We start from the raw sequence: 23,790 nt of genomic DNA on the forward strand, positions 1-23,790 counted from the left end.
AGCCGGGGGAGGCGCTGGGAGCTGGTGAGTCAGTAAATGGGTGAGAGCGCTTCCTGCACCAGAGGCCCCGCTGCTGCTCTGAAGCAGACGACTGTCATCCTATCCCCGGAACAGCTGCCACCTGAGGCGCCACACATCCGAGCTGCCCCCAGGGCTGTGTGGCTGCCACCTGAGGCGTCACACATCCGAGCTGCCCCCAGGGCTGTGTGGCGGGGCTCAGGCAGGGGGAGAGCAGCACAGAGAGCATTATTTACATCTCAGCAGGACCTGGTCATGGGGAAGGGAAGTGTTGTGTGTGTGTGTGTGTGTGTGTGTACACGCGTGCATGCGGGGGACTCCGTCTGCAGGCTGTGGGGCACTCATGTTTTCTCTGAAGCCTGAACCCGCCTGTGCAGCAAGAACAGCACCAGCCTATGACGAGACCCCCAAGGCCACACACACCACGAGGACAGGCTTGAAACCCGAGCACATGCTCCCAAGACTCCGAATACGAAAGAAAGGCTACAGTTAACGCGCAGGAACATCCGAGCTGGACGGACACATATCTGAGACAGAGGGTTTGGAACAGAACCCGCAGCCGGGTGGCTCAGTGGTTAAGCGTTGACCTATGAACCAGAAGGTCACAGTCTGATTCCCAGTCAGGGCACAGGCCCGGGTTGCGGACTCGATCCCCAGTGAGGGGCGTGCAGGAGGCAGCCGGTCCATGATCCTCTCTCATCTCTGATTGAACCCGCAGCCCATTAGGCTGTGCCCTGCGTGTGCCCGTGCCCTCAGCTCTCACCAAGTATTAGCACCCATCATCCCCCTGCAGAGGGGGCATAGGAGAGGTGGGATCAGGCGTGCCAGTTGCACAATCTGAGAAGCCCAGCTACCGTCCATTTTTATTTCAACAGGTTTTGGTAAGAGTGAGCAGCCTGGAGTCCAACGAGGCAGTGTGACATTCCTCTAGAACAGCGGTTCTCAACCTGTGGGTTGCGACCCCTTTGGGGGTTGAACGACCCTTTCACAGGGGTCGCCTAAGACCATCGGAAAACACATAGATCATTACATATTGTTTTTGTGATGAATCACTATGCTTTCATGATGTTCAATGTGTAACAATGAAGTTGGGGGTCACCACAACATGAGGAGCTGTATTAAAGGGTCGCGGCGTTAGGAAGGTTGAGAACCGCTGCTCTAGACGCTGCTTAGAGTGGACGAGCACAAAATCACGGACGCGTGACACGCACGGCGGTGCCTGTGGAGGCTGAGGTCACTGTAACCGCAAGGGGCCGTGGGAACCACTCCCAACGGCAGCAACAGGGAGGACATGAGTTTCGTCGCCGTCCTGGTTTAATGAAGCGGACAAAATGCTTTCACCAGCAGCTTCCTGCCCCGTGACTAGAAGTTAACTATGAAACCTCGCGAGCAGACGCAGCGCCCTCGGGCGCAGGGGTGAGCGGGACGTGAGGCACTTGGGTAGTGGAGGGAGGAAGTGGCCCGCCCCCGGCCCCTCACAGTGTCACTGGAGACCAGCCCGACTGGGCAGGAAGGCCCTCGGCCAGAAATACTGCGTTAGTGACGCAGGTGAGAGACAGTCTTTAGAAAATATTCAGGCTGAAGGCGAGGCTGTAAAAATACAAAGGCTAAAAACAAAGCGTTTATAAAATTGTGCAAACCCAGTCCATTTAAACAAGTAAGAAATAAGGAGCAGTTATCTGTCTTGCAGGATAGGTCAGTGGTGTCAGTAGGTCGTAAAATGATCACACTGGACAGGGACACGCACACGGCCACATACACATTCCCGCCCCTTAACGACTTATAATGTGGACCCTGAAACGTCCCTGTGTCCGGCACTCACACACGCACACATATGCGCCCACGCACACACATGCACCCACAGTACACGACACGTGTTACACGATACATTTCAGACGGAGCACAGCAAGACATTCTGGTTACAAGGACCTAACATGATTGTTTTGGAAATATGAAAAGCATGGTAATCTGAAAATATTATAAAACTTTTAGGTGAAATAGGACAATAAAGAGCCTTTAAAAAGCCACTGATTGGCCTTCACTAGTGAGACAGTGTTACATACGCACCCTCGATGCATGTCAGCCCCCTCGGCCGGAGGTCACCTGAAAGTTCAGAGGGTTTCAAACCCTGGACGGGCTGCGGATCTCCCACAGGACGCGCGGTTCAGGCCCCCGATGGACACGTGCCGTTTCCCGGCCACGGAACCCGACGTCCCTCCTGGGAAGCTGAGAGCATTCAGGCTGGAGACCCCCCAGAGAAGGACGGAGACGAGGCGACGAAGCTGGTAGGAGAGGCTCCCGCGCGGGGACCGGGGTGTGAACGTCGCCGAGCGCAGCGACCACGGCGCGGAGGCTCCAGCTGCATCACCACGAAACGCCAGCTATGGAGCCTGTCCTGACGCAGACGGAGCGGGGGCCCGGCCACGTGCTTCTGGAGCCGGTAGACGTGGAAGGTCTTGTTCTGAAACACGCGGGTGAAGAGCGCCGCGTAGGCGGGCAGGCCCCTCCGTATCTCCTCGCAGAAGCGGGGGTGGCCTGCCGGCTGCAGACCCGCCTCGTTCTCCCCCGGGCCGTCCATCGTCTGAAGCCAAAACAAAACCAAGTACAATTTGGTAAAAAAGAATCGAACTTATAGGAAACAACACGGTAGAAACAGGAGCTGGTTCTTCCGTGAACGTAAGGGATGTGTTCCGATGGCAGTGGCTGCTTGAGGGCACACGGGGGAGAGCCCCGGGGGAGAGCCGAGGCCGAGGGGGTGCGGGGCACAGGGCGCCCCGACGGCAAAGCTGGGACGGAGTTCGATCTTGTTTGAGGGGGACACGCTGTTTCTCTCACAAACGTGACCAGGAGGACTCGCAAGGACCCAGCAAACCTCAGCTCACTCATGGCCGCGAGAAAACGCTACACAGAGCAGAACTCACGCAGCCCGGGGCCGCCTCCTGCGCTCAAGGTGGTGAGGAGGGCCTCTGCTCGGGCAGGAACCCCAGCTTCCAAGCCTTCCCCGGCTCCCGAGGCCTTCAGGGGGCAGCGGGTGGGGAACCGAGAGTCACACACGGGTCGGTGGGGGGACCGGGCAGGGCTCTGGGCCAAGCTCAGCTGGTGGCCACAGTTCAGGATCCCGTGCTGGGCGCCTGAACTCCTCCAAGAGACTAGCTCTTAGCTCTGAGCCTGGAACCTTGTACAGTGGAGTCTTTGCCTGGAGTGCACGCGGCCCGTGGACAGGCCCCGGAGAGAGCGAGACGGCACGGCCGCCACAGCCACAGCCACAGCCACGAGGGACCGGCTCACTGATGCTCGAGCAGAAGCTTCAGAAAGGCCGAGGTTTTGGTTTTGGTTTTAACAGCAAAACCTTCCACAAGACCCGTGGGCAGAGGCTCCTGACCAGCCAGCTGCAGGCCGGCGCCCGTGTGCAGACGCCTGGAGACCATGCCGGCTCAGGGCCCGGCCCCTCCCAGGGCCCTGGAGCCCACCCGCCCGCGCTCACGTGTCCGTTGGCCACGTCCAGCAGGTCCCGCAGGCGGCAGCCGCGCCGGTGCCTGCGCTCGAAGCAGATGCTGTCCTCCAGGATCACGAAGTCGGCGCCCAGGGCGCGCAGCAGCGCGTGTACCTCCTCGGGGGGCCTCCGCGCATAGACCTGGTACACCTGCGGGCGATGACCGATGAGCGGGCGGGGCCTGAGCCCTGGACACGCCCCCCACCTCGTCCCAGGCCCTTCCCAGGTCCCACGCAGGGCCCTCACCGCCCGGGTGCGCGCCCGCAGGCCGCTGTCCTCGTAGTGCGGGTGGTTGGTGAGCGTCCTGCCGGTGCACAGCTTGACCCCGGCCAGCAGCTGCATGCTGCCCGCGAACACGGCCGTCCGCGGGGTGTTGGAGCTGGAAGGTGAGTGTCTCAGCCCCAGCGCGGTCTCCCCAGGTCAGGTGACGGGTGGGGGTCCACCTGAATCGTCAGCCCCCACGCTCTGCAGAGGAGCCGAGCGGCATCCTCGGGGTTTGACGGGGCTGGGACCTGCGCTGAGAGGAGCCCTGACCCATCCCCGGGGGCTGCGCATTTACTCCCATGGATGCCGGACTGCAGCCCAGCGCCCGGCGGGGCCGAGCTGGTGGCAGCAGGCGCCCTGCACCGAGTGGGGACCCGCCCATCACTCACTTCCCAGCAACGGCGCTCACCCACTTAACGCCGGGAGCTTCCTAAGGGAGCAGACGGCGGCTGACCCCGCCCGGTGACACCGAGTGGCGGGAAGGGCCCCTTACTTAATCCAGTGCATCAGCTCCACGGTGTCCGGGTCGTAGAATTCCCTCAACTCCGACAGCTCGTCCATCACTCCCGGCCAGAACTGCAGCGAAAGCAAAACCAACAACAGTCACCCTCACCCCAGCGGTCGCTGCTGCGGAGACGAAGAGCCGGGGCTGCGTGTGGTTGGGGTTGGAGGGCAGGAGCTGACCGGGAACTGCTCGCTGCTGGGCTGGGGCACCGCCAGGCGACAGTCCCAGCCTCTAACCATCGAGGTGACAAAGCGTCAGGGTCGCCGACATGACGAACGCCCATGTCTCTCAATGGAGGGTCTCAGACCCGAAGCCGGGCTGTTTCATTCCCTAAGCGAGTCCACTGCGAACAGGGACCATTTCCTCCAAAGCTGCATGGCGGGCCCCGTGGCCTGGGCTGCCCTGCCTGCGGGTGCCCGCTGTCCTCACGGGGACGGGAGCCTCTATCGCACACGCAGTGAGAGCACCCGCACTCCATAGCGAGCAGGTCACGGGGGAGAAAAGCTCCTGCTTCATTCCCTCAAATCAGGTCTGGAAACACCTCTATGTGCAGGATTCGCACCATCTGAACAGTAGGTTGAAACCAAAACTAATCAGAAGGATTGAACTGGTAGTGTTTATATGACTATCTGGAAACAGGCCAGTCCTCCTACCAAAGCCAGCTCCCCAGAGGCCAGGGAGGGAGTCCTAACCCCGCGGGCACTCTGCCGGCAGCCCACCAAGCCCCCGTGCCCGTTCTGTGCCAGGTGAGTGCCAGGAGGCACCGCGTCCTACCTTGCAGGCCAGACAGAGCAGTGTCAGCAGGGGGACTGCGTGCCGCACCACACACACCTGCGGAGACAGTGTTAGGGACAGGTGCTTGGAACACGTTGGGCTCAGTTTTGCTTTGTAAACATATGACTTTTTTTTTATTTTTTATTTTTATTTTTTTAATATATTTTATTGATTTTTTACAGAGAGGAAGGGAGAGAGATAGAGAGTTAGAAACATCGATGAGAGAGAAACATCGATCAGCCGCCTCCTGCACATCTCCTACTGGGGATGTGCCCGCAACCCAGGTACATGCCCTTGACTGGAATCGAACCTAGGACCTTTCAGTCCACAGGCCGACGCTCTATCCACTGAGCCAAACCGGTTTCGGCAACTTTTTTTTTTTAAATAACTGACATACAATGTAAGGGAGCATTTCATGGGGTGTCCAACATGCAAAGCCACCGAACCACGGTCAGGGTCGGGGTCGCTGCCCACGCTGCCCCCTAGTGAGGCCAGAGGGCAGGACACGCAGAACCACACCTGGAGGCTGGTCACTGCCGGCTGCCCAGCACCATCAGGTAGCGCATTACAGTCACATTAGTGACAGCTCTGGACGGTAGGGTTATTGGTGATTTTTTTTTTTTTTTTTAAATATATTTTATTGATTTTTTACAGAGAGGAAGGGAGAGAGATAGAGAGTCAGAAACATCGATGAGAGAGAAACATCGATCAGCCGCCTCCTGCACATCCCCAACTGGGGATGTGCCCGCAACCCAGGTACATGCCCTTGACCGGAATCGAACCTGGGACCTTTCAGTCCGCAGGCCGACGCTCTATCCACTGAGCCAAACCGGTTTCGGCTTATTGGTGATTTTTAAGTTTTCTTTTTGTGCTTTTCAGGATTTCTAAATTCTGTAGAATGAGCATATCTAATTGATGGCTGGGAAAGAAAGAAATGATTACAAAATAAAATTTAAAAAAATCCTTATAAAATCATAATGTGTCAGTTTTCCACTTTTAGCTTCACATTTAGTATCCATTTTACCAGGCGGCTGTCTGGGCAACTCCTACATAACAGAGCTGGCAGGAGGAGACACGAGAAGCCGTGACATGGAGGGGCGGAGGCGCACTGACCCTTGCTGGGGTGTGAAGGCGAACGACCTTCAGAAGCGACCCCCACACTTCAGGGCTGCACAGGCCAGAAGCTGCAAACACGCACACGTGCGGTGTCCACAGGTACTTCATTCTGCGGGGACAGCAGGCAGAGGTCAGCCCCAGACAACCGTGCGGTCAGATCCTACCCGACTGCGCAGAAACGCTGGCCAGGGGAGCAATAACCGCCCGACCCGAGGGCTGACGCAGGATCAACCCCGCAATGCTCTGATCCGGGAAAACCGCTGTGACTGCGGTTTTGTCCTCGGAGGAGACGGCAGACAAGGATGTTCTGTGGGAACCTCGGCCGTTAAGGAAGACAACGACAGCTTCCCATGACACTGCTATTTGAGGCCAGGTGAAGAGCGGCCGGATAAGAGGATAAGTCGGAGATGAGACGAGAATACCTCATTGTGCTCAGCGCCAAGGCTCCGAACGCGACGGTGTGTGTTAAGTTGTAGGCGGTGTCGGGCCCCAGGCTGACCGCGCACCTTCCCGTGTGACCCTGGGCGGGAGAGTCGCTGGACAAAACAGCACAGACACGTGAGAGCTGGACACAGGATGCTAACTTAGTCAACTCTCTTCTAGAGACAATACACTCACCCTTTCATGTATTTAGAAATGTATTACTTCCCTAAGACAAAATGAATTGCCACTGGTCATTTTAATTTGTTTATGAGGCTAAAAGTGTCACAATAGGAACGCATTAATAAGCAGAAAAACTAAAATGTAACGAATTTAATTTTAAGGAAAGAAAGTACTTCAGTCCTTAAATTATAAGAGAATAGCAAACAAACAGAAATCCTTTTGAAATGCGGAAACTAAGATCTTGAAAGCTGTTTTACGAGTTACCAGTATTTTTTAAGTTTTTACAAATAAGAAAAAGTGAAGACGTGCCATGAACTTGGGCTTCAGTTCCTGCTGAACCGACAACAGTGCCCGGGGCACTTCCAGCCGACGGCTCTACCTGCTGCGCCCGCTGGAGCGACGCACCCACGTTTAACCACGCGCCTCACGCGTCTAACATCGTTCACGGCACCTGCTTCTCAGGCGGTTTCCGCGAGTCAGGACCCCAGACTTGCACACACCTTTCTAAGTCGTCTTTCCGTCAATAAAGCCCCCCACCCGCCCTGGGGCCATGAGGCCGAAAAGCACCACCCTGTTCTCTCTGCTGCTTCCCGCGACACCGAGCCTCACGCCCAGCGCCGGAGCCTGCAGCCTGCACACCTGAGGTGATGGAGGGCGGCAGCCAGCGCCATGGTCGCCGTGACGCCCAGGACGAGCAGGTAGGCGTGGAGCAGCAGGGTGTCCGAGAGCCGCCCGAAGGTGTCCCAGGGCAGCAGGCCGAACGCTTCCTCACAGAGGTACAGGTTCGCGTCGAAGTCTCTGGGGACAAACGGAAACGTAGGGTTAAACCCAGTGTCAGGAAACTTCCATTTTCCCCCCAAATGAGCCTGAAATGAGCAGTTGAAGGCACAATGATAACTTAACTTTTAAAGTCCTTGCTGATTTAATATAAAAAGCAAACATACATTTTATTGTTTAAAGAAAAGAAAAAAGACTTTAAATGCAGGTGTACCTTGTTGCTCCAAATCCAAACTTGGCCTTCAGAAATTTAAATATGTGCTCATCAGACTTCAGGTTCAGCGTTTTCTGTGGGAGGGAGAAGCCAGAAACTGCGTCAGTGCCCTGTGTGCCGCTTCCAGGGCCCCCCGGGCACAGGCTCGGGGCGCACAGAACCAGCGGTGCCACACGCGCCACCACGTCCTCAGGGCCCAAGCCTCCTGAGCAGGGACCCGAGGCTGTCCCTTCCTTTTATGGCAGAATCACTGTGTCAGACGGAATCTTATGCATAAGTTTAATATGTAAAGTAGACAAAAGGTGGGCTTCTTTGGCTTTAGAAGCCCATTGAGTATCATCTTTTATTTTATTTTTAAAAAAATATATTTATTGGTATCAGAGGGGAAGGAAGAGGGAGAGATAGAAACATCAATGATGAGAGGGAATCATTGATTGGCTGCCTCCTGCACGCCCCCTACCGGGGATCGAGCCCACAACCCAGACATGTGCCCTTGGCCGGAATCGAACCTGGAACCCTTCAGTCTGCAGGCCGATGCTCTATCCACTGAGCCAAACTGGCTAGGGCTGAGTATCATCTTTTAGATCAGAAAACCAGTAACCTGATAATCTGCAACCTCCAATGGCCACAAATAGAATTTTTTAAATTGAGAGAAATACTTGTTTAAGGCTTTTAAAGTTGAGTTTCTAAAAAGTTTAGTAACTTAAAAGGAGTTCAAGGTAGAACATGTTAGAGTGAATAGAAAGCAAGGACTAAAATCAAAAAAATAATCCTGTTACTGAAACAAGTTAACACTAAGCCTGTGCAGATCTTGTAACATAGAAACCCACACCCGAAACCTATATGCTCATGTTGACCAATGTCACCCTAATCAGCTTAATAAATATAAAACAATATCCCCCCAAACTGAGCCTGTTTAAGGTAAAACTGGTAACTCTTTAGAAATGGTAAAATATGCATTTTATTAACCTACCTTAATCATGTTGTTGAGAAAAAGCGTCAAACATAAAACCACAAGTAAATGTAACAATAGTTTCCCAAGCCTATGAAGGAAGTTTCCAGTTTTCAGATTTTTCTAGAAATTAAAAGAGTTGAGGTTTAATTCTTAAATTTTAATATAACTTCATAAACATTTAAGAAACATTGGGTCATGCAACATATAAGGGAAATATGTGGAAAACAACCTACTAGTTTTCTTCTAGTCTCAGATAACTTTACAGATGATCAGATATAACAGCATCTAAAGAGCTCAAGTACGAGTGACATTTCCTTATAATTAAGGTTGAAAGCAGGAATGAGAATGAATGTTTTTGAGTCAACGAACAGCCTGTTCTAACCACCGCTGTGACGGTTTGTCCGTGGCAGCTCTCATCAATGCTAACCATGGATTTCCAGAAACCCAATGATGCCCTTCCCACTTTTCAGTGGGAATTCGGTCATCAGTTTTCCTTTGAACGCTGCATGAAAGGTCCCACGAACTAAAAAACTTATAGACAAAAAAAAAAAAAAAAAAAGAATTCCTACCTGAAGTTTTCTTGCAATTAATACTGAGAGGTTAAAACTGATAAGCAAAGATCCAAGAATCATGGAATTGAAAAACTGCAGGGCACAGACCAGGAGCAGAGCTGTGACCTGGATGGAGTACAGCCACGTCGCCTGCGGAGGGGGAGTGGAGGGGGGGCAGGCAGGTTATCAGGAGACCAGCGCCCCGTCTCAAGTTACACACACGCAGAGAACACCCACCGGAGTACAGGCCAAAGTAGAAACGAAGTCACACACGTCTGTTTACTTCAACCACACAACACTGGGAATTCTGTAACATTACAGAGGCAACAAACTGGATACCATGAAGCAGAGGAAGAAAGATGCTTTAACCGCATCCTGGAAACGCAATCTGTAGCCTTCAGCTTCTCCTGAATTCCTTCCAGTTACTGTTGACAGCTGACCATCAGCAGTTCATCCTCTCCCACTACTTCCCAACTTCCCACTTTAGGACCACGTCGTCCATTGTTTCCTTTTACCTATGCGCGCGCGCGTGTGTGCGTGTGCGTGCGTGTGTGTGCGCACACACCTACTTCCCCAGGGACTGGAGCTGCAAGTGAGCACCTCGGCCGGCCTTCGGCCTTGGTGTGGGGACCGGCTGGTGGTAAGACAGGGCCGCGCACCGGCCTCAGGGTCAGGGGGACGGGCACAGGTGCCAGCTGAGGCGCAGGGAAATCAGTGCCCGTGAGCAGCTCTGGCCAGTGACACCAACAGAATGAAAACTCAAAGCAGCAGAGCTCAGCCCACGTGGAGCCACGCAAAAAGGCCTCAAAAAAATAAACAGAATTAAGAGCTGATACTTTTCTCTTTTCTCTCAGTTAGACCGTAGCAGGTTCACGCTGGTTTATGAAAACTCTCTCACTCAGCAGCAAGTCACATTTCCCCCTTGTTTTGTGCTCTGACCTCAAAGGAAACAGGCCCTCGTCAGCATTTAAAAGTCAGGCCTGCAACACACGCGAGGAACAAACAGGGCTGAAGTTCCTCATTTCGGAGGGAGTCCGTGTGGCCTCTGCGGGCTCACCCCCGAGGCTGGTTAATGTTGCCGTGAGGATGTTATAAGGGACCACAGGAAAGTTGCTATAGACCCACAGATTTCCTTGGGGAGATGGTGCACAGCCACACATTTTGAGAGCTGTCTTATGAATTGAAATTTAAATCTTCTCTATAAAGGACAATTGATCTAGATATTTGTGCTCCAAATAAATTGGCCATTTCACGTACAATAAGCAGAATAAGGGTTTAGATCAGCCGTGGGCAAACTACGGCCCGTGGGCCGGATCCGGCCCGTTTGAAATGAATAAAACTAAAAAAAAAAAAGACCGTACCCTTTTATGTAATGATGTTTACTTTGAATTTATATTAGTTCACACAAACACTCCATCCATGCTTTTGTTCCGGCCCTCCGGTCCAGTTTAAGAACCCATTGTGGCCCTCGAGTCAAAAAGTTTGCCCACCCCTGGTTTAGATGGTCACACGAGGCTGTTAACCACCGGCTCAAACAGCACATTTCCGCCACGTGACACATGTGCGCACCTGCGACAGCACAGCACCAGCGCCGCCTCCCCGTCCCACCGCGTGCTCACCTTGGCGGCCGGCAGCATGTCCAGGGAGTCCAGCGCGAACAGCCCCAGCGCCTGCACCAGCATCGTGAACTGATTAAACTGCCAGGTCAGACTGAAGACAAACGTCGACGTGAAGATGGCGAGCAGGGTCAGCCGCTGTGGAGAGAAAACCTCTGTAACGCCCGTCCTGAGGGATAAGGAGCCTCGCGGGCGGGTTCGAGGGCAGCAGGACCTCTGAGCAAACAGAGAACAGAGACCGTGGCTCTGACAACCCGAGCACTGGAGGCAACCATGCGCTGCGCGGACCCCACACCAGCACAGAGGTGACCACACACCAAGTGGCATCGCAAGAGCAGTGGCTTAAGGGTGCCCACCGTTTTGCAGAAATTGTCTGTGGGTTTGCTGCAACTCCTTAAGGCAGGATTATATAAAAAGTATATTTAAAAAGTATATATTTTTATTGATTTCGAGAGGCAGGGAGAGGGAGAGAAACATCAATGATGAGAGTGGATCATTGACCGGCTGCCTCCTGCACGCCCCCTACTGGGGATGGAGCCTGCAACCTGGGCATGTGCCTCCACTGGGAATACAACCGTGACCTCCTGGTTCATGGGCTGATGCTCAACCACTGAACCACACCAGCCCTGCTGTAGAGCACATTTCAAACAATAAAAGGAAACCATTTCTTGGCAAAGGGGGAGGAGGCTCAGAAGAAGGCTTCCTTTAACTCAAAATCTGGTCATGAACCAAGGACTCCACACAGGCCCTGGGGCACCCGCCTGTCACCACTTCTGAGCTTGGATGACACTGGAGATTAGAAACAGGAAGGATTCTGGGACTTACCTCGGACACAGGCCGCAGGTTTGGCCTCAGGAAATACGTGATGGCTGCGACCTGGACCGCAAAGAAGGGCAGCGCCCAGTTCTCCCGCAGCGGGATGGTGAACTCCACCCGGGTGGTGTCTGTCCTGCACACACAGGGAGCACAGTCCTCACCCGTGCCGTGGCCACCCGTGCCGTGGCCGCCTCTACTGTCCTACACAACGGCTATGCCACACGAAGGGCACCAGGCTCTAGTGACTGGTTCTCAGTAACCACCTGTCCTCCCCCGCCATCCCCGCAACGTAAACTCGGCAGGGAGGATGTCCAGGTGCCCGTCCACACGTGGCAGCCAGCCAGGGGGATCTGGGCAGACACATGTGTGTTCCTGTGACTGCCTCACTGCCTCCACTTCACCCGTGCAAGCTCCTCTCTGCTCTTCACGCTGTACACGCCCTGAACTTGTCACCACTGACCATTTTTACAAACTCCTTGCTTCCCTAGAACCGTGGTCGGCAAAACGTGGCTCGCGAGCCACATGTGGCTCTTTGGCCCCTTCAGTGTGGCTCTTCCACAAAATACCACATGTGGGCACGCACGTACAATGCGATTGAAACTTCGTGGCCCAGGCACAGAAGTCGGTATTTTATGGAAGAGCCACACTGAAGGGGCCAAAGAGCCGCATGTGGCTCTCGAGCCGCGGTTTGCCGACCACTGCCCTAGAATGTGACCCCTAGAGGGCAAGTAGAGGTCAAGTTTCATCTTTTTCCACTGGTTCCAAGAACTGTCTCTACACATTTTTGGCCTTCAATAAATATCTTTGATTTACTCTTAAAACAAACACATGTGACTTCCATTCACTCTTTTTTTTTTTTTTTTAAGGGCAGCCCTATACTCAGGACAGCCCTCCTAAACTGAGCGGAGGTTGCTGTGTGTCCTGCCAGACTCCCCTGCTATCCGCTCACTCTTAGCAGGAAGAACAGGCTAGATCAGAATGCTAGGAGGCATCCTGGCACAGTGGTCGCACCCCTCCGGTAGAATTCTGACCAAGACTTCGCAGCGTGTGTACTGACTCAGATATGCACATGCCTTGACATATACTTATTCTCATAGGTACACAGACTCACCTATCACTGTGAGTTAGCCCTTAAGCTTCAACGTCCTCATCCCTAGGGTGGGGTAATGACAGTCTCTCCTCCCTAGGGCTCGTAAGGGGCTACTCGGGAAGCATTTTGCACAGTGCTCGGCCAGCAGTAATCCCTCAGTGAGGTTGTAGGAGAAACCAGTTTGTTTGGGACTCTGGCATAGAATCAGTGTCAGACCCTGTGCCCGAGTTTGTCAGTTTCCTCCTCAGTGTTGGTGTTGCGACGGCAGGTCAGGCAGTTTTTCTGTCTTGAATATGTTTTTTAAAAAGCGGTTTCATCCTGCTCCCGTATTTGGAATAGGAAGTCAGATGACGCAGCGTTCCTCACACTTGCAGTGCTCGCCGCGCCGCGGGCCGAGAGCTGCGCACCCCATTGGGGGTGACGGTGGGAATCACACCCGTCTCTGGGGTGAGGTGTGTGGCTGGAGACACTGACCACACGGCCCCCTGTCCTCAGGCCGAGCGCTGGCAGAGGCTCCCTGACTGACAGGTGCGCAGAGCAGCTTCCTCTGAGCCGGGAAGCCAGCGACTGCCCTTTGCTCTGTGTAAAGGGAGGAGGCGACAGCGGCTCCGACTCACCTGTTGGTGACGTACCAGAAAGCCGCCAAGAGCCCCGCCAGCCAGGTGCCGCTCAGGAGCCAGCTGGTGGCGTACAGAGCCGCCACGTAGACCGCCTGCAGCCCGAACAGGGTGTAGATGTAGAAGTAAACGGGCTCGAGGTACTTCTGCAAAAGGGACGAGGAAACTACTCGTGAGGGAAGCCCTGCCTTCTCCCTGCCACTCAAACAACACACAGTAGGACTTCACCCAGAAGCCTGGAGCTGATCGCACTCCACAGCCCACATCCCTCCAGAGAGCCTCCAGGGGGCTTCCCTCTTCAGACGAGGGCACACCTGGTTTTGTCTGGTTTCCCCCTGCTCTCGTGAAGAGAGGTCATTGTGATTTGGTAACGTTCCAGTGCCTTTTATTTCAAAGATAAGTGAGGAGCGATCACGTGTCCACCTGAAAACGTTTACCGCTTCTCGACTGCACACACATCGTAAGCCGTGAGCATCACATGTACCACACAGCTTGTAAGACGGGAATAAAAAGCAAACGTCACAGTATTTATGAAGATGATTAGGGTACTGCTGCTTTCCCACCAAGCCGGCTGAAGGTCAGAATGACACACGCCAAACTTCAACCTGAAATGGCAGATCCTGACGTTCACCTGCTCTTAACAACTCGACGCCACGGAACACGACATACCTGTATGGGCAGAACTCGGTACAAAACACTGAGGAAGACCTCCTGGTAAATGTTCATTCGCTGAAGGAGGTTAATGGTCCGCATAGATTCTGTTTTGTTATCGTACATTAAGCCACGAAAACCTAGGGTTGATATTTAAAAAACCAGGAAAAAGAATTACCATTAAAGTAATTCATTTATTCAAAACTACTCACAGTCTTTGCAAGGGCCAGAGAACGTGCCTGCTGTGGAGCGGACGACACCCTCCGGGAAGCATCCCGACCGAACCAGAACCTGGACCCAGCCAGCGCCAGACCCACCACCACCTGGTGGGCCGCTCAGACCACAGAACCCCAGCAAGGCAGGCGCCGGGGCTCCAGGAAAACACAGAAAGTGGGACACTATCCGGCAGATCACTCAGCGTTTTCCACAAACAATTACAAGAAAAGCCGGGAAGGAGCCTACGGATTAGAAGAAACGGCAGAGACGTGGCGAACGCCGGCCACGCGTGGCTCTGCCTGCTCTCAGGGACCTTTAAACCCCGGGAGGCAGAGCCGCTGCAGGACTCGCCCCCTCGGCATCTGCTTGAAATGCTCTGGAAGAACCACCGGGACAAGCGCCGGGTGAGCCGGGTCCAGCGACACTGAAAAGGTGGCAGTCACCTTCTCGGCAGCTTCTCACCTCACTACGGACTCCTGACATGCTGGGCTCGGTGCCTCTCTGTTGTGGGGACTGATCGATGATGTTTCTGTTTAAAGACACTGTCTTTTTCTTTTCTTTTGCCGGAGGAGCTGGTGTCAGGCCTGGGGCCACGTGCCCTGACCCCCAAACTCCACCCTCTTTCCAGTCCCAGCCCGTGGCCTGAGCCCGGGTCATCAGACAGGAGGCAGGTCACCCATTGGAGGCGGGACATGCCACTGCCCCCCCCCCCCGCCCCCCTCGTGTGGCCTGCAGGGGCGGGAAGGACAAACCCTTGTGTCCAGGGCTGACTTTCAACAGGTCACAGCGAGGGAGCTGCTCTGCCCCCCACGAAACCCCACCCAGAAGCAGGTAGACACCCACTTGAATGCCCACTGCTGAGCCCTGGCCAACAGCGCCCTGACTCACGCTCACCTCAGCCTGCCTTTCCTGCACCGACTATGCCTCGGGGCCACCGGTCAGCTGGTGAGAAAAAGGGTTTCTATAACAGAGCTCAGCTGGCGGGTCCGGGAGGGAGGGCAGAGTCAGTGTCACTCTGCAGCTCTACTGAGGTAACAGGTACGGGCGACGCGGCCTCAAACAGCTGCCAAGCCATTACGTGTTGGCTGAGGGGTAATTAGCCTTTCCACACAGGAACGGACTTTCATGGCACAAAAAGGAAGAGAAGCAAAATCGCACGCTTCTCATCGTGACAGGGAAGCACAAGACATCACCCTGGAGAATTCCCGCCAAAAACACATCTGAGCCCGAGTCCGGGACAGGACCGCTGTGCCTCGTGCCGGGTGACGCGCATCAGCAGACAAGACGGGGGGACCTTCCGCTTCCCTTCGCTGGGGCCAAGGTGAAGCGTGTGGGCTGTGAGCACTTAGAAACAGTGGAAATGGGGGAAATGGCCACTGCAAAAATAGAGGAATGCATGGGGCACGGGGACGGCTGTAATTCGCTTGGTTTATCAAAATCCCTCCATCCAGACCACAGCCCTGTCACTGCAAAGACCTCTTCCCAGGGGATCGCGAGAAAAGTCAGCCGTGAGACCGAGAAATCACACACATGAATTATGGGAGGGCGGCTCGCAGAGGGGGGGAAGGAGGGATACATAAGGTATTAGACAGCGTCGAGAGCAGAACATTCCGTTATTTAACAAGTAAAACGACAAAGGTCAAAGAAGGACAACACGCGTTCCCTGGAGCATGTCAGGTGCCTCCGTGCCAACGTGTTTTCTGGCTGACACGGGAGCAGGTGGGGACCCGCAGGGCGTGGCGCCTTACCGTGCGCGAGGCTGGGCGCCTGCAGCATCTGCTTGTAGTAGGAGTAGTACAGCCCGCACTCCGTCCGGAAGGAGATCTCCCGCTCCACCTCCTGAAACGAGGGCAATTTTCATTTGGGTTCACACAACCTAGTCTGGTTACGTCTCTGTTGTCACTATCGAGACAGGACACAGAACTACAGCTCAGAAGGGAAACCACTCTGGAGGCAGAGTCTTAAGAAATCTCGGCAAACAGAAGCAACGGACGGCTGATAATGGCTGAGGCTGGGTGTGTATTTAGGGGTTTATTATACGATTCTCTCTACTTCTATGGGTGTGTAAAATTTCTTATAATAAAGCATGTTTAAAAGCAGAGACAACTAGTTCCATTTAGTTGATGTTTCAGAGGCAACATTTTTCTTGTATTTCACACAAATTAAAACAAATAAACAAACCCCCACCACCATTCTTACGTAAAATGTGAGAAACAAAACCAAAACAGCAAAAAAAATCCCCCATATGAAAAGAACTGTAATTGCATTAGACACTTGCCTAAAAGCTGACAATACTACATGAGGTGAATAGTTTTCCTTTTATTGTAAGAACATAAGGACGTCATAGTGAAATGCGACAGACCTTTTACATGTGAATTTTACTTTGACAAATGGAAAGTGTTCATGTAGGGAAATGGGTACAAGATATCTAAAGGGCTTTAACATACACAGTCCATTTTTAGAATGGAAATTTAAAGCAATAGCTATTAGTCAATTGGGTTGTAAGATTCGTTTATAAAATTTAAGACATTAACATAAAATATGCAGGAAACTGGTATTGAGGATAGGAAGACTCCGGGAATAATCCCACTACTATGCTTCGATCCTGTATGTCATGTATGTACATGTGAAGCATTCTGCGTGAACAGATGGTTATAATCTGTGTCATTCTAGATTCCTTTACACCAGCGTTCGAAACCAGGCCCTAAGATCCGCAACGCCCTAAGACCTGCGTCTCCTGTTACAGCGGGTCCACATCCCACAATCCCGGCTCCACTGGGGAGACGGCAAACACCACACATCCGGCTTCCCCACTGATAACCCTCTTCTACCACCTCTGTAGTTCCCGTCTCGCCAACTATTTTTCAAATACTAATAAATATTTCATTGAAGGAACCACTCATGCTATTTATCGTCATACCTGGAAATTACTTACTTCTTCTCCCTTTTAAGTATTTCTTTAAATAACTTTCTTATTCCCTTTTTTTTTAACTTTCTTATTCTTAAAAAAAGGTGTTATAAATCAATTCATGAATAGCGCATTGAAGAAATATTCAATTATGTAAGAGTATAGACATCTAATTATTGACCTTGAAAAACAAACTATTATGTTCTATCATTGTTAACTGTTTTAAAAAATGGGAGGAGGGGTAGGGTAGCAAATTGGATATAAGGAGCTTCCTTTCGTGGAAAAAAAACTTATTCTGGAAAAATAAAATATTAAAAAGAAGGCCCAGCTCGGCCGGTGTGGCTCAGTGGTTGAGCAATGACCCACGAGCCAGGAGGTCATCACCCAGGTTGTGGGCTCGATTCCCAGTGCGGGCCGTGCAGGAGGCAGCCGACAGATGTGATCTCTCTCTCATCGATGTTTCTATTTCTCTATCCTTCCTCTCTCTCTAAAAATCAATAAAAACATATTAAAACTAAACAAGGAAGGCCCAGTCAGGTTCTAATGTTTAATCTCATCACACATCGCTTCTCGGGCAGGACAGTATGAAACGACGGCTCCCGAGCTCTCCCGTGGCTCTGTGGCGTGCCTTCCACAGCAGGGCAGGCAGCCTCTCCGACCTCGGCTCTGTTGCTTTGATGGCAGTAAACTGGCATCGCTCCCCTCGCCAATGTTCAGACTCCTACCGGGTCAAGGACCCCCCGAGGCGGGGCATGGACGTTAACTGAGTCGACATTAGCTTCCTTCCACGCAGAACAGCCGCACTCAGCGTAATGACACTCCTCCTCTTCTCTCCGGCCGCCTCCCGGGGAGCATGCTGACGTCACACCGACGCCCCAAATCAGCCTGCAGAGCCCCACCCGTCACTCTCTGTGGGGGCTTCCTCCCCCACACGGTTTCCGAGAGGAAATGACCTTTTTTAAAAAATGTAGTTTTATTGATTTCAGAGAGGAAGGCAGAGGGAGAGGGAGACAGAAACATCAATGATGAGAGAGACGCACTGGTCCTCCTGCCCGCCCCACACAGCGGACAGAGTTCACAACCCGGGCCTGTGCCCTGGCCGGGAATCGAACCGTGACCTCCTGGTTCACAGGCCCCTGCTCAACCCCTGAGCCCCGCCGGCCGAGCGGAAAGACTGATTTCATCGAGACGGGGAAAGAAAGGCCGTGCTGGAAGTACTCACGGGAGAAAGCGTTTGCGTCCTGCCCCCTCCTTAAGCCGCCCGGAACGCGTGCGGAACAGAGGGTCGTAATTAGGAAAAATGCATTCAAACATGATGAATTGGTGATCTTGGCACCAGCTGTAGGGAACCAAATGCTATACTTTATCAGACAGACATTTGCAAGTTTTACATCTGCTTCCTGCTAAGACGACATCTGCTTCCCCCATTCAAACCCTTCCCCAGCTCGACAGCAACTTATACTTTGCCGGGCGGGTGGGTTGTGCCACGGACAACGCACAGCAATAGCGCTGCCTCTAAAGAATGCAGACGAGAAATACCTCCCCTTTTACTTGCGTGGGTTCCACCGGGAAAGTGATGCCGAGAGAAGCGAACATCTTCTCTAAAGAAGTGGAGAGACAGAGGAGGTGTATTTTTAAGGAGCTGTACAGCTCAAACCATTCTGTAGTCGTGGATACAGTGATTTAACAGAAGCACTAAAAGGAAAAGCATCAAGGGAAAAAAAAACGACTGCCCAGAAAGAGCGATCCGCCCCCTTGGCAGCACACAGGGTAACAAGTCCTTTTAGACAAACGACACCAAAGGTGCAAACGGAGCATCTCACTCGGTCCTTTAAAATCTCACGTAAATCACTTTTGCTCATAAAAACTGCCCCCAAATGACGAGGCTGCAGGTGGTGGGGAAGCACGGGAAGATTAACCTTATAACCGAAATCTGTTTCCGAATTGGGTGGACAATCATCTCACCAGCGAACAGCAGCTCACAGGAAGACAGCTGTTCCCGTCGGCGCTGGGAAGCGAGCCCCCAGCTCCCTCAGCAAACATCTCCCCGGCACGTACATGGGGAACTGGCTGGCAAGCCCACGCCCACCCGTCAGAATGCACGGCTCGCGCCCTCGGGTGACTGGAGCTGCCAAGCTCCGAGGCGCTCGGACGCCTGTCGAAGTGACTGCCCTCCCACCGGGCTGACCCCGAGGTGGCCAGTCCTGGCCTCACGTGGCTGCCACACTGTGGACTAGCCCTACTGCTTCTGAAGGCCCCTCGCTGTGTGAGAGTGTTCAGTGGGAAGATATTCAAATTCTGTGATGGCAAATAAATGAGGGACAGTGGGAAATTCTAGCGTGAGGAAAAACGACTAAAGAATCCAGGGTCTCGAGTGCGTTCAGCCAGGGGCAACTACTTCTCCTTATCACTGGACTTTGATTTGCTGGGGAGACAGAAAGGCGCAAGAATTTAGCCCTTGTTGTCAAGGGGTTTATTTTTTAATGAGAAGGAAGAATGCACTTTAAGAAAACGACTTTAAGGGAAGGCCTGCATCAGTCTGAGGGAATGCAGGGCAGGGCCTTTTGCCCCGAGCGCTAACCCAGCCCCCGCACCGGACGCTGTGTCTGACGGGCCTCTTGCTCCTCCGAGAATTCCTTCCTTCATTCCACAGACACCTGCTGACCGACTGGTGACCCGACAGGTTAAAGCTAAGTTACGGGCCCTCTTCTGCACCCTCCTTACTCTTCCGTTACCAGCACCCGACTTCGCTGTGTGTCCACACAGGGGTATTTGAGTCTTTATTCAAAATACTGTGCTAATCAGTAAACATTCAACTGCTTAATTCTAGAGAACCTGCTTATAAACATTCTGCTTTAAAGAGAGATAGGTGAGTGAAATTCTTTCTGACAAGAAAAACTAGCGATTGTCACTAAAGGGTAAGGATCATTCTTCTTTGCTATCATCACACTTTGTATAAAGGTGTAATGATACAGGCCGTGCCATAAGCTACCAGAGATCAGTCAGATAATTAATTGGTCATTCCAACGCGGGAACCAAAGCTCAAGATACTTTGGCAAACTCCCTATGGGGACTATCTTTACGTTCCACGTTGTTTCTTCTGAATATTCTCACAGACGAGAAATCCTCGGCCCGCGAAGGTGAATTTTACCTTTGTAAGCAGCCAGCCGGTCATGAGACACCACGGTGGTAAGGCACAGGTCATGACACTTTGGGTTAAAGAAGAAAAAGGCATATTTGGTTCAAAAACACTGTCAAGATGTAAGTTTCCTTGCGTAATATACTCGTTTTGAAAACAGGGCCAAATTAAAAAACGCTAGAGCCGGCTGGTGTGGCTCGGTGACTGAACATTGACCTATGAACCAGGAGGTCACGGTTTGATTCCCGGTCAGGGCACAGGCCTGGGTTGCGGGCTCGATCCCCAGTGGGGGGTGTGCAGGAGGCAGCCGATCAGTGATTCTCTCTCATCATGGATGTTTCTATCTCTCCTCCCTTCCTTTCTGAAATCAATAAAAAAATATATATTTAAAAAAAAACCACTAGAAATGCTTACAAAGAGAGAGAAAAGAGGGACAATAGGAAACTGGTGTGTAAAACACCACAGAGCTTCATGAGCGTGAAGAAAATTATGGTCCTTCCCCGGAGTCATGGCTGGCCCCCGACACGCGCACATCCAGTTAGAGGTGGACACGCTGCGATCACTGGGCGGGGACTCCATGGCGCAGAGCAGTGCCTTTCGAATTTCTTTCTTTCTTTTTTAATACCACCCAACAGAAGAAACATGTTTATGCTGTGACCTCATTTGTACACACACACACAATGCAGTTTCATGGCTGATCCCGCACCCCCGCACACGTGGCGGCACTCTCTTGTACGTGATGTCACGAAGGAAAGCATTACTCGTGACCCACGGCACCAAGTTCACGATCCAGTGGCCCAGTGGACAGAGGGTCAGCCTGCAGACCGCAGGGTCCCGGGTTCGATTCCAGTCAAGGGCACGGACCTTGGTTACAGGTTCCGCCCTGGTCCGGGGCCCTGGTCGGGGCACATGCAGGAGGCAACCCACCAATGTGTTTCTCTCACATCGATGTTTCTCTTTCCCTTTCTCTTCCTTCCACTCTCTCTAAAATCAGTGGGAAAACATCCTCGGGTGAGGATTAACAAAAAGAAAAGCGCTGGTCTGAGTAACTGCTGCTTCCCTGGAATAAGTTAGGAAACGCCCTGGATTGTAGACATTCTGATCTTATTTTACCAAAAAACACAAAGTCTTTTTACTCCATCGCCACACTGTTGAAGGGACTGGATTCTGTGGGACCTACTGACGGGAATCTCATGCCGGGCTCACGGGAACCCGTACCTTTATGTTGGAAAACCACAGGTCATTCTCATGTAAGGTGGCCAGGTAGACGGACGTCAGGAGTCCAGCACAGAGGGCGACGGCTCCACCGACTGTAAATGACAGAATCTTCCATAATCTTCTGCTGGTACGACGTTCTGGAAAAGTCAAACCGATAAAGAACTAAGTCGGTAAAGAATGGCACAGTCCACCCTGGCCAGTTTGGATCCGTGGACAGAGCGGCGGCCTGCAGACTGAAGGGTCCGGGTTCAATTCCGGTCAAGGGCACAGGCCTGGGTTGCGGGCTGGATCCCCAGTGGGGGGCCTGCAGGAGGCAGCCGATCAGTGATTCTCTCTCATCATTGATGTTTCTCTCTCTCCCTCTCCCATCCTCTCTGAAATAAAAATGTTAAAAAAATAAAGAATTGCACAGTCTGTCTCAGACCCTCAGGTGTGCTCACTTATTCATCAGACTGAAACGTGGGGGTGTCAGGACAAGTGGGAGTGACCGAAGGCCACGTGCGGCACCCACCGGAGGGCAGCTTAGGTTCCGGCGCCCCGTCCTCCTGCTGGGCTGCGCCGTCCCCCGACGGGTCTGTGGCTCGGACTCCTTTCCTCTGCCTGATGGACATCATGGTGTCAACGGCGCCCACGCATGGCTCGTCCCAGGCTCCTGCAGACACACCTGCGGGGAGCGGAGTGAATGGCCCGCAGCCAGCACCGTCCCCGGCTTAGGTGACCTTCCTGGGCGCTTCCCAGTCTCACCTTCGCAGCCCCACCCCCAGCAAGGCTCCCGGAACCCCGCACGGAATCCCACCCGAGAACCTACGGAACTCTACACGGAACCTATGGAACCCCGAACGGAACCCCACCCGAGAACCAAGAGCAGCGCGTGTGGAGGCACCGAGGCCGCGGAGACCCCTGCAGCCCCGCCCTGCACCGACCCCGGCCTCCCTTCCGCCCCGAGCGCTGCCCATCGGGCTCGGAGTGGACGCTCCACTAGTGACCTGCCCGCGGGAGCGGACCCGGCGTGGAGCTTCGGGCGGGTTAGGGCCCCTGAGGGCACCGCCTGCTCCCGAGCAAGAGCCCCTGGCCCACCGGCCCACCCGCTCCTTCGCTCCTTCGTCCATCCACTCGCTCCTTCCTTCACTCGTTCGTTCACACGTCCATCCACGCGCTCAGTCCTCCGTCCACTCATCCATTCATTCATTCACTCACGTGCTCACGCATTCATTCATTCACTCACGCATCCATTCGCTCATTCATTCATTCGCTCCTTCGTTCACACGGACCCACGCGCCCCCGGCGCACGCGGGACGAGCCCGGAGGTCCCTGCAGGCGCGGAGGCTGTCGGAGCCCACGCAGCCACCCCGGCGCCACGACAGCAGGACACACGCCTTGGGCCGCGACGCCAGCTCCCGTTCGCGGAGGCCCGCACGCTCGCGGAGGGACGGACCTGCGCTCAGCGTCCTCGAGCCGCTCGGGCGGGCAGGGCTGGCGGGCGGGACGCCGAGGGCGGGGGCGCCGATGCCCGAGCCGAGGAACGACGCGCGCCGCTAGGAAATAGGGCCTCAGGCGTCAGCAGCCCGGGAAGGGGCGCGCCAGGGAGGCCGGGCATCCCGGGCCGCTGCGGCCGCGCCCATAGGTTGCCGGCGCCGTCCGTCAGCGTGGCCCCGCCCCTCCCCGTGTGGCGCCGGCCGGAAGGAAGCGATGCATTTCCGGTGGGTCGGCATCCAAGCCGCGCCGCCGGAAAGAGAGCAGCACACTTCCGGTTTGCTCCGGCGGGACCGCATTTCAGTTGTGCAGGCAGCACCGAGCCGGTGGGCAGCGGCTCGCACGGTGGTGGTGAGGAACGCGAGCCGGTCCTGTTCACGGCATTGTTTGCACTTTTATTATTTCCGATCCGCACCCCAGGGCACTTTCCCATTGGTTTTGAGAGAGTGGAAGAGGGAGGCAAGACAGAAACATGGATGTGAAACGGCGGCTGGGTGCCTCCTGCGGGCGCCGGAGCAGGGCCTGGGCCGGGGAGGAGCCTGCAACCGAGGTGCGTGCCCTTGACCGGAACCAAACCGGGATCTTGGGTCTGAAGGCTGATGCCCTACCCACTAAGCCGAACCGGCCAGGACGCATTGCTTAGTGTTTAATTGTGCGGCTGCTTTAAACGAGTTGCTTTGATTTTCCGTAGCAGCGATGATGAGCAGTGAGCTATGAGTATGGACGAGGCCTCTAGGAGACCAGGAGCACTTTATGAAAATTACCGCGGGAGGAGG

General features: G+C 53.8%; 1 protein-coding gene across 2 annotated transcripts; it reads right to left on the reverse strand.

Annotated features, from left to right (window-relative positions):
- Positions 1 to 1,626: 1,626 nt before the first annotated feature.
- Positions 1,627 to 23,111, reverse strand: DPY19L3 (dpy-19 like C-mannosyltransferase 3). Of its 2 annotated transcripts, XM_081107583.1 has the most exons (19): positions 22,977 to 23,111; positions 22,053 to 22,205; positions 21,542 to 21,678; positions 16,025 to 16,115; positions 14,079 to 14,200; positions 13,410 to 13,555; positions 11,712 to 11,835; positions 10,890 to 11,024; positions 9,289 to 9,420; positions 8,738 to 8,839; positions 7,765 to 7,838; positions 7,413 to 7,571; positions 6,593 to 6,706; positions 6,168 to 6,279; positions 5,055 to 5,111; positions 4,269 to 4,351; positions 3,758 to 3,890; positions 3,503 to 3,661; positions 1,627 to 2,599 (listed from the first exon to the last, which is right to left on the reverse strand). In XM_081107583.1, the coding sequence occupies exons 2-19, from the start codon at positions 22,153 to 22,155 to the stop codon at positions 2,255 to 2,257; spliced, it is 2,328 nt and encodes a 775-aa protein (XP_080963709.1). In that variant the 5' UTR covers positions 22,156 to 22,205; positions 22,977 to 23,111; the 3' UTR covers positions 1,627 to 2,254. The 2 variants fall into 2 exon arrangements, with proteins under 2 accessions (XP_080963709.1, XP_080963710.1); XM_081107584.1 differs by lacking the exon at positions 9,289 to 9,420.
- Positions 23,112 to 23,790: the final 679 nt, after the last annotated feature.

This window comes from Myotis nattereri (genome assembly GCF_964212035.1).
Source record: "Myotis nattereri genome assembly, chromosome: 15".
Taxonomy (NCBI): domain Eukaryota; kingdom Metazoa; phylum Chordata; class Mammalia; order Chiroptera; family Vespertilionidae; genus Myotis; species Myotis nattereri.